The 10,177-nt window shown below is 62.2% G+C and overlaps 1 protein-coding gene across 1 annotated transcript in view; it reads right to left on the bottom strand.

The window, feature by feature from the left end:
- Positions 1-1,644: 1,644 nt before the first annotated feature.
- The window catches only part of MED24 (mediator complex subunit 24), a 17,358-nt gene continuing 8,825 nt past the window's right edge, over positions 1,645-10,177 (bottom strand). Inside the window, exons 13-24 of the mRNA XM_085318847.1 lie at positions 9,836-9,873; positions 9,066-9,148; positions 7,344-7,522; positions 7,100-7,199; positions 6,797-6,972; positions 6,430-6,694; positions 5,990-6,171; positions 5,561-5,654; positions 5,095-5,194; positions 2,938-3,015; positions 2,662-2,810; positions 1,645-2,076 (exon numbers count right to left, since the gene is read on the bottom strand). Coding sequence (XP_085174973.1) covers positions 1,960-2,076; positions 2,662-2,810; positions 2,938-3,015; positions 5,095-5,194; positions 5,561-5,654; positions 5,990-6,171; positions 6,430-6,694; positions 6,797-6,972; positions 7,100-7,199; positions 7,344-7,522; positions 9,066-9,148; positions 9,836-9,873 — 1,561 coding nt within the window. The 3' untranslated portion in view covers positions 1,645-1,959. The remainder of the gene's footprint in view (positions 2,077-2,661; positions 2,811-2,937; positions 3,016-5,094; positions 5,195-5,560; positions 5,655-5,989; positions 6,172-6,429; positions 6,695-6,796; positions 6,973-7,099; positions 7,200-7,343; positions 7,523-9,065; positions 9,149-9,835; positions 9,874-10,177) is intronic.

Raw genomic sequence — 10,177 nt, forward strand, 5'->3', positions numbered from 1 at the left:
GAAGGGCTCCCGTCGCTGCCGCGGGGAAGCCGCTGCCCGTGTTTGTTTTGGTGTGCGCCCTCCCTGCGCCGGCTTTCCCGAGAACAAACAGCGGGAAGCGTTGCGCCTTCCTGCCCCGGCTTATCAGCACTTACAGGAAACCCCTTCTCCCGCTCCAGCCCCTTCCAGGAAGGTGAAGCGCTGGCACCGGAGAAGGGCCAATGCCGAGCCCGGAGCGGCCACGCGGCCCCAGCGCAGCAGGCAAATATTGACAGAGCTGGGAAGGCCGCGGGCACTTTGCTCGGAGCTAACGGTAAAGAGCTGCCCTCGCCCGCGGCGGCCCCGCCACCAGCCCGCACCGGGCACCGGGCACCGGGCGGGCAGCAAGGCGCCCGGGCCGTCCCTGCTCGCGCTGGGGGGACGCAGGAGCAAGGCAGCCCTGCATCACCGCCCGGCCACCCTTCCMTCCGCCACCGGCCACCCGGCCTCGCTCCGGCCACGGAGGAGAGCACCCGGGTCCCGCTGACCCGCACCGGCCTAGGAGACGCAGCCCGGAGCCAGCCCCGGCCCCAGAAGCGTAAGGCAGGTACGGGGTGACGCAGCACCCGCCCTGGCACCCTTTCCCCCTTTTGCATGAGTCAAACWGAAATTGTGAATGGAAGGAGCAGAGGGGAAGCCGCCCCCAGCGCTGCCACCCCCTCAGGAAAGGGCTTTCGTGACATTTCCAGGCAGATTCATCGCAAAAGCAGCTGACTGGGCGCGAGCTCGGCCCCACGGAGCAGCCGCTCCCAGGGGGAGGCTGGCGCGGCCCAGTGGTGCTGAGGCCCGTTACTCACCAGCCGCCGGTGCCGTGCCTGGATCCGGGGCCGTGGAGTGAACTCACGCTCACGTGGAGGAATTTCCAACATGAATTTGCCTGTAGTTTACAGCCGGGCAGGAAAGCATCGCTGCTCCACCCAGCCGCACACCTGCAGCCGGCGGGCCGGGCGCAGAGCGTCGCCCGCTCGGCTCCGGGCACCGCGCCGCCTTCCCGAGCTGGGCCGGGGCCGGGGCAGGTGGGTTCAACCCCCCAGGAGGGATGTTGCAGCCCTGTGAACTCGTCCACGCCCAGATTTCCCTTCCCATTAAGAGTTTTAATTAAACGCAGACCAGCACGCAGGGGGTAGGGCCCAGGATCACCTGCAAGGCYGGAGGGCAGGAGGGCAGCAAACGCTGCGGGAGCATCCAGGACGCATCCTCCAACCTGTCCRTTCCCTCCCGGCCCACGGCAGCGCAGGGACTGCCGGAGCTGGAGGCCGTATCTGAATCATCACAGCTTACAGCTGCCACTCAGCCCTCTGCCCATGACTCATCTGCCCCCTCCTCGACCCTGTGCCCCAGGTGCCCCGTGACAAGCAGCCCCACGGCCACTATGTGCTCCTAAAACCACATCTTTGGCTCAGACCTGTCTGACCACGGCCTTCGCACCACGGTTAGGGATCTCCCTGCTCTCCCCTGCCCAGCGTTGGTCTTGGCCACCCTCTCCCCATGCCCCGGCTAAGTCCTGGCTTGGTCTCTGCCCCTGCCCAAGCCCCATGGGCAGCTCACCTGGAGACGGGGCTGTCGGGAGCCACAGGGTCCTGGGCTGCAGTCAGAAAACTGAACAGAAATGAGGCAAAGCCCAGCTCTATGAAAGGACTGAATTAATTAGAATTAAAAAAAAAGCGGCAGCTTTGTCTCAGTCTCTGAATGCCCAGCACGAGGCAGTGAGGTAAGAGCATCACCAGGAGGCTGAACGCAGAGGGAAGTTGCCCCTGCTGCCACTGGCAATGCCCTTGGGCACAGCCAGGCCAAGTCGGCGGTGAYGGAGAGGCTTTTCCGGGCGCCCGTGCCCCAGCCCAGCCTCCAGACTGCTATGGCTGGGCCGCGGCGGCGGCCGCTGGCGTTTCCCGGCGGCTGCTCCGCAGCCCTCTCCCGCGCAGCAGGAGGGGGGTGCCGTGCTCACAAGGCGGCGATGGCCTTCGCAGCGACGCGGCGACCCAGCGGCAGGCTGAGATCTGTGATGGCCAGGACAATTTTGGGACTGGACATGGTGGATACTTTCACCAGCTCCGAAACCTGCCCAGAGAGAGGAAACAGCTGACTCATGACAACACTGGAGACATCAGAGCCGGGCAGCGGCTCAAACCAGGGCTACGAGGATGACCAAGGGGGCTGGGGAATGCAACCACAGAAACTTGAGCCTGAAATACCATGTCAGTGCAACTGTCCTAGAGACAGCAACCCTGGGGCAATCCCTGAGTGTAAGCAGGGCCAAAACCGCAGGGAGCTGGTGGCAGAGCTGAGGCTGAAACTTGGTCTGTCAGCACTGAACCACGAGAGCTCACACACAGCAGGGAAGTAGCTGGAGAAGGAACTGCCCTGGTCTGCCCCAGGATCCCGTCATGCAAAACCAGCACCTCCAAGCCAGTCCCAGCACTCTCCTGCCCCTGCACCCACACTAATCCTGCTAGTGGAGCATCGCGTACAACCCCATAGCCCCACGCTGCTCTTATGAGAGGGGCAGCTTCTCAGGGGGCAGTCCCRTCCCCCTAAAACGCCTGCCTCCATCCTGTGGGAGTAGCATCTGGCAATGGGAGAAGCGGCTGCTCCGCAGCCCTCTCCTGCGCAGGACAGCAGCTGTGTCTCGGCTGCAGGACYCACCATGGTGAAGGGCATGAACTGGAGGATGCTGCCACGGCTGCCCTGCTCCAGGCAGTCCACACACTCCTCCATGAACCACTGGACAAACTGGGTGTGGGTGCCGGCCGTCTTGGCCCCCAGAATGGAAGAGATGAGCAGGAAGAGGTTTGCTGTGGAGACAGGGAAATGTCAGAAACCAGGTGAGTTCAGAGAGGACCTGTTAGCCCTCTCGGGCATGCTGCCTGGGCCGACCCCACGGCCGCGGCCAGGCCCTGCCGCTGGCGACCGCGCCGTTACCTAGCACTCTGTTCAGCGGGTCCCTCATGCTGACGGTGTGAAGCTGGGAGGCRGAGAGCGAACTGCTCATCGAGCGATCTGACGGGGAAGAAAACGTGTCAGACTGGGCACAGGCTGCAACRGCCCCCCTCAGCCGTGCCAAGGTGCCCACCCTGGCCAACGCCGGCCATCTGAGCTCTCCGAGGCCCCAGGAGGGGACGGAGAGATTTGGAGCGTGGTCCCCAGCACCCTCCACACCCAGCCAATCTGAACGAGCACCATCCTCGCTGCTTGGACATGCCAGATGCACGCAGCACGGAAATACTCTCCGTGTTTGTCACCATCCCTCTCAGCTGGGGTGCAAGCAAGCAGCCCTGGCAGCACGGGACAGGCCTACGCGTGCCAGTCCGAGGCATGACGAAGCACAACAGCCCAAGGAGGGCTGCACACGCTGCTGCTCCAAAGATGTGTCACTGGGCTTCACTCTTGCACAAGATAGACATATTCCAAGTCTGACCAAGTTTAATGACATCTCCAAGGGACAGGCATCAGTGAGACTGTGCGAGGACACCTCCCTGTACTTCGCATTTGGATTTAATTGTAACAATGACTCGTTACTGACACCCCGCAATGGCACGAGCAGCTTAACGCAATGCCACAGTCAAGACAGGGAGCGAACAGCGCTCCGCCGAGCTGAAGTAATGCACAAGCTATACATGCTATGCATACTGCTCACAGCAGAGCCAGCTGGGTGGAGCGAGCCAGATGTTCCACAGCTGCGCCGCAGAACTGGGAAGTCGCTCTTGGAGAAGGATTTAGCTATYGGAGTTGAGACATGACCAGTGGACTAGTAGTAAACCTTGGGAAGGCTGGGGATCTATCTTAGCCTATCTGAGCCCGCCAGACTCGGCCTGAGGGACACCGCCTTGTCCTGGGGGCTCCTGGAGGAGAGGAGTTGGTGCCATCTCCTCTCCAACAGGCCGGGGAGGCCCCCTGTGCAGACTCGCCCTACAGAGCCATGSAAATCAGCAGGACCCACCTTGTGCTGCTCTGCGGATGCCCGCTAAAAAAAGAAAGCCCTCCCCCACTTTTCTCATGGAATTACTGAATTACGTAGCTAGCTCAGGAAGCAGGATTTCCAAATCATCGCAGTGGACAGACCAAAAAAGTCCTGAATGTCACTAGAAAGAGGTGGAAACTGCACCAAGAGTTTAAAAAAAGATAGTGAAATAAAGGGAAACCCCCAAATTTCAACAGTAATGAAACCAACAAAAACCACAGGTTGATGTATATGTTGAAAAACATCTACCAAGTTAGACTAAGGGCACTGGAAGAAACAATGACCAGGGAGCATCCTGACTCACTGCCCAGGAGTCCAAACATATTTTAGAGCTGCAACAGCCCACTGCATCGCATCCCCCATTGCAGGGGAGAGTCAAGGACCCTCTTCCTGCCTGCTGTACTTCCTGCCAGTGCTGTTGCAACTCGAAGCATCCGCGCTCCAGCAATACGGAGACGTGACTTCAGGGACTCATCAGCTCCATTTGCTGCCTTGTTAACAACACTGGAATTTCARGATTTAATCAGAGACACAGCAGGAACGTCACCTCCAGCCCTTCAGCTTTCTGGTCCCACATGGAGTGATCATGAACAACAGGGCTTGAACTACACCTCCTCGAGACCCTTGTGCACCAGGCGCTGCCTGAGGTGGTAGCATAAGGTCTTTCCTAAAGACCTTTTCGTCACAGAAACTAAATTCTTTAGCCTTTTCTCAGCKCAAAAACTCCATGGGAACTCAAGAAAACTCTCTCACTTGAGAAGATTTAGAGATCTTCTCAAAACACCCTGTTACTGTCAAACGCTACTGCGGGTCTCCGAGTACTCACAGAAAAGGGGTTGCGAGACACGCTATTTCCCAGGGCTGCGAAWACAAGCGCTGAGCTCTAAGCCAGTGCTGCCTGCCTCCCGGTGCCACACGACACCTGCAGCCAGGCCTGGAAAGGTGAGGCCACGCAGAGGGGAGTGGAGAGCCCTCCCTGCCACATCCAAGAGCCAGGAGCACTTGGCCAGCTCAGGAAGGAAAATGCTTTTTGTGCTAACATACATTTCACACCCACAAGCGAGTGGCGAGGCAGGACCGCGCCTTCTCCAGGAGCAGCCCTCCACGCCTGCACTTACTGGGGCTGGAGAGGATGTTTGCGTCTTCCTCGTTGGAGCTCAGYAGGCGCATGAGCTTGGAGGGCTGCGTGTCGTCCAGTGGGAACAGGCTGATGTAATCCTGGGAGGGAAGGGGGCAGAGAGGGATCAGACCCACTAGCCCCTCTGCGTGGGCCACACCAGGGTCCCCCGCTCGCCAGGCACGCGGGGCGGACAGCCCACCGCAGGCTCCGCGCAGCGCCATGGCCCACGACTGGGATCTCCGGTCACACCACGGTGACTCAGCCTGGGCCACGCAGTCCATCTCGTTACGTTCCCCCTTCTCCGGGGAAAGGGCAGGGGACAGCACGCCGGACAGCCCAGGGAGACTGGGCAGGGAGTCCAGCCTCAGCTACAGCACGTTCAAGCCCGCCACTTCCCGCAAAYGCTGCCCATTCGGGCAGGCAAAGAGCCTCCGACCGACCCCCCCCCTCCGCACCAGACACACCTCAATATCCTCTCGGTGTCTCTTCTTCTGCCTGGCAGACGCCTGGCCCTTGTTGTGGGAGGAATAGGAGCTCAGGGCACACCAGACGGAGAGCCTAGCGACAGGAAGGGGGAGCTGCAGAGGTGCTGTCACAGCCCACCCAGATCTCAGGACGGGAGCCCGGCAGGTTTTGAGGGAAGACGCAGAGCCCAGAGCATGCATCARGATGGGACGTGGCAGGTCCCTCCTCAGTGAGGGGTGACAGCCAGCAGCGAATGGGGCCCAGGACACCAGCGCATCTGTTCCCACCACCACTGTGTGCGAGCCCAAGTAGGAGCCAGGCTGCCGGGCCCTGGCCTGGGACACTTCATCTGCCCCTCAGCATGGAGAGTCTCCCAGCTCCACAAACTGGACCCCCACCCCAAAGGCCCAGCAGGACGGGGGCCTTACTTGGCCAAGGCCTTGCCTGGTGGGTCCATGAGGGTGTGCCACTTGGAGGAATCAGTGAGCAGGTTGGGCAGGATGTGGCCCAGTAGGGTCAGCGTCAGCTGCTGCATGTCCAGGCAGAAGATGGCATAGAGCAGCTCCACAGCCCGCAGCGTGTGCTCCTTCCGCGTCTCCTTCAGCAGCTCCTGGAAGCACAGGGCCAGGCTGAGGGACGCACGGGCGCAGCTTGGCCTGTCCCGCTCATCTCCGGTGCCTGTGACTGCCACAGGAGACGCAGCCTAACCACAGCCAGCACTCCCGGGTCCCACTCCAGCCCTGGCAGGAAGGGTGTGCTGGGAGCACAGGCTAGTCCCAGCACTCATGGGCTCGACTCTCAGCAGCAGCACCAGGGGGGTCACGGCCACCACCCACCACGGCCCAGCGCAGCCTCCTCCACCCCGTACCTTCACCAGGTTGTTGCAGAACCAGTAGACGCCGCCCATGTGCAGCAGCGTGTCGAAGATGTGGATGGAGCGGCTGTCAACCCAGCCCTTCTCCAGCACCTTGGTGAACACACTCGTCAGCACCTCCTTGATGGGCTTCTTAGGGGGCAGGAGGTTCCAGTAGGGGATGGTGTCCATGCCCGTGGAGGGGAACTTGATCTGTGTGGCYGTCTGCTGCAGGACATCAGCACACATGTGCTCCAGGATGGAGCTCATGATCACCACACTGCAGCAGAGAGAGAAAGGGGTCACGCASGTCCTCGGAGGCAGAGGGAAGGCAAAAAAGGCCACAATACAGGGCTCTGCATGCCACAAGGCCTGGACTCACCGCTCGTTGTAGAACTGCAGCGTGTTCTCGCCATACAGGGGGGTTGCCAGTTGCCGAATCATTTGCAGGGACTTCTCCCGCTCATCCAAGCCCAGCATACGGACATGGGCCACCAGCCAGGCCACCGCGCACACTGCCATGCTGCACACCTTCCCCTTGATGTTGTCTGTGATTTTCTAAGGGAGGAGATGACAGTTGTGAAGTAACCAGCAAGTTTTGCAGCAACATTTGGGGCAGGAGGATGGGAGCCTTGACCCTGCCAACACCCTGCTCTGCCCCATGCCGTCATCCCACCAGGCCTACCTGGATGGACTCAAAGGTGAGCACGCTGTTCTCCCAGGCGTTGAGGATCTCCAGGATGGCAGCCGAGATGCTCAGGCATGCCTCATGCCACTTCATTTGTCTGCCAGAGAAAAGAGAGGTGGAGAGGTTCAGATGCTCRCTTAGAGCGACCACGTGCCCAGGGAGAGGGGATGACTCTCCCCAGCCCCGGGGATCACTGCGGCCCAGCAGGGCCAGGCGCGCGGGAAGTCCCTTGAGCTCTTACACCAGCTTCATCTCGGAGGAGTTGTTCAGGAGGGCGACCAGGGACTCCACCTTGGTGGAGTCGGGGCGGAAGCAGGGGTGGTCRGGGTTGAGGATCTTGCCCTCCTCAGGCATGCAGGTCAGCATCCAGGTCTCAAAGAAGGGCACCTCGCCTGCCGGGCTCGACTCCGTCAGGATCACCTGGAAGGGGACCCGGCCCAGGGGCAGCGCTGCACCCGCGGGCACCCTGCCCGGGGACCCCCGCCCTGCGGCCTGCCCCCCACCCGAGGGGGCTCATGGCTGGGGGAACAGCGCCGCCCCGTGGCCCRCACCGAGAGGTCGATCTCTGGCCCTGCTCAGTCACCCAGTAAGGCACTGGTCACTCCSCAGGAAGGCACTGGTTTCCAGCCTGTGGGCTGTGGTTTGCCCCTCTCCCGTGGGACTCTCCGGGGCGGGGGGAGCAGCCTGTCCTGGAGCAGCGTTCCCACTTTGACAGGCTGCACCAGGCATCCCCGGGGAGACACCGGGACAGGGCCAGTCCCGAGGGGCTGCGAGCGCTGCAGCAGGTCACCGTATCCTGCCTGGAAAGGGCCACTTGCTCCTCACCAGCCACCGTGGGGCCCAGAGGACCTTCTCTGCTGTGCCCTGTGCCCAGACACCCTGGCAGCGGGGCAGAGCTGAGTGCAGGCTACCCGGCCGCAGGGCCAAGGGGCCCACAGCTTTGCAGGGATGGGGCGCAGCCTGGGGACGGGGTGCACAGCCCAGCTGGTAGCCAGCTGGAAAGGGTCCTGAGGGGGATATGAGCTGGGAATCCTGCACACTGCTTCCTCCCTTCAGCCTCTCTGACCCAAGGGACGCTATTTTTGTCAAAAGTGAAATGCTTTGCACATCTGTTCAGCAACAGCTGGTCAGGAAAGTCTCCCCGGGCCGGGCTGGGGGCTGAGACCTCACCAGACAGCCCCGAGCACATCTGGCTCTGAGCTGCCTCTGGCCACGCTGCACCAGCCTCCCCCCTCCCAGCTCCCTGGGTCCGGGTGGGCAGGTCCCTGCCACGTTTCTCTCCCTCTCAGCGTTCCCGCTGTTTCGGTATCGTTTTGCCTCTCAACACACACACAGATGTTGAAAMCTGGAAAATCTTCATGCAATCAAAGTGCTGCTTCCTGAGTGGAGCTGCAAGTTCCTCCTTTCAGGAGGGAGGGGTGACGTTCAGCCTTGGCTGCACGTGCCCCCCGACCAGCAAATGCTGGCCTCTACCCACACCCAGGCGGTGCGGGATCGGAGTGCAAGGCTGGGAAAAGCCTGGCAAGATCAGAGCCGGCCAGGCTAGCCCCCGACCGGGTACGTACGCAGCGTTCCCACCGACGGCACGGTACTGCACACGCTGTACAGCACAGAAAGGGACAAAGTAGGAGAGTAAGCAAACGCGCTCAGGAATGCTGCAGCCATCCCTGCTCCCTCGCCCGGTGCGGACAGGCCCTGTGCGGGCTGATTTCTTGTCGTACCAGGGGAAACGCACGGGGCGCTTCACCCACATGCCGGAAGGGTGGCCGCAGGGGCCACGAGGCCCAGGGCCGGCAGCGCTGGCAGCTCGGTCCCAGCCAGCGGGCTGGGTTGGCCACTAGAGGAGGCTGGCAGGCTGCAGCACGCTGCTCTCGCAGGGTCAGAGTCCCGTCCCTGCCCGGACCAGCTGGGATCAGGGTCTCGCTCCCGCCCTTTCCCCTCCAGAGGGAAGGCAGGTTATTACCTCTGAGCCATAGGTCTGGGCCACGTGGCACAGCATCAGGAAAGAGATGTCAAAGAGCAGGGCTCGGACCGAGGCTGCTTTGGCTGAGGGAAGAGAAACAACGGCTTCAGGCATCTCCAGCCTCAGCGCGAGCGGGGCCGGCGGAAGCCCTGCGAGCAGCGGGCTGGGACTCTGCTTCCTCACGAGAGCTCTCCTGAACCCAAAGCCCCCCCAAAGTGCTTGTGCGCGAGCGAGGAGGCCAGGGAACGTGCCGACAGCCTCCTTCACCCCAGTCTGCCTCAGCCCAGCCCCCCAAAGCAGCTTTGGCTTCCCATCCAGCAGCCTCAGCCCAGCCCCGGGCTCCCCCCGCGCTGCGGAAGGTCAGAGCACTCGGCATGTTTAATCACATGCAAACGCAGTCAGAATCCTTATCTTGGGCTCTGTGCTGACACATCACCCCTTCCAGGGAGGGAGCCGGGGCAGGGCCGGCCTTGAGAGGCCCCGGGGGCTGGGCTGGGGAGGAGGGAGCCTTTCCCCTGCAAGCAGAGAGCACCCCGTGCTGGGGATGGGCGTACACCAGGCACGAGGGCAGCGGGTGCCCAGGGCCCACGCGCCGGGCACCCCGCCGGCAGCCCCCAGCCTGGCACGGCACAGTTCAGCTCTCGTCCCAGCGCTGCAGCGTCCCCAGCTACCCCTGCTGCCAGCCAGGCCGCTCCAGGCCCCGTCCCAGAACGTGGCAGCGGGGGAAGCGCAGCTCAGACCGCCCCACACGCAGACGCGCACGCACTTACAGCCTTCTCCGCTGATGTGCTTCGTGAATTCGTTCAGCCTGGAGGGGGCAGAGAGAGCCGCAGTGAAGCATTATCATCGCCGCCGCAGCGCAACAGAGGCCTCCTCCCACTCCCAGGACGGCAGACGAGCTGCCTCTTCCCATATCCCCCTCTCCTGCCTACCCCCAGGGCGCTGCCATTCCCACCCGGCACAGGCCCGGCAGGAGGGAGGGAGCAGGGCGTGCAGGGGACCCAAGTGGGGCCCAGCTCCACAAACACCCTCTGGCACAGCAGTGATGAGCTGCCTCCTCACTCAGCCTCTGCTCCTCTGCAGCAAAACCGGTCCAGCAACACTTCCCCCCC

This window comes from Rhea americana, unplaced genomic scaffold (genome assembly GCF_003343005.1).
Source record: "Rhea americana isolate MKP2758 unplaced genomic scaffold, rheAme1 scaffold_556, whole genome shotgun sequence".
Classification (NCBI taxonomy): domain Eukaryota; kingdom Metazoa; phylum Chordata; class Aves; order Rheiformes; family Rheidae; genus Rhea; species Rhea americana.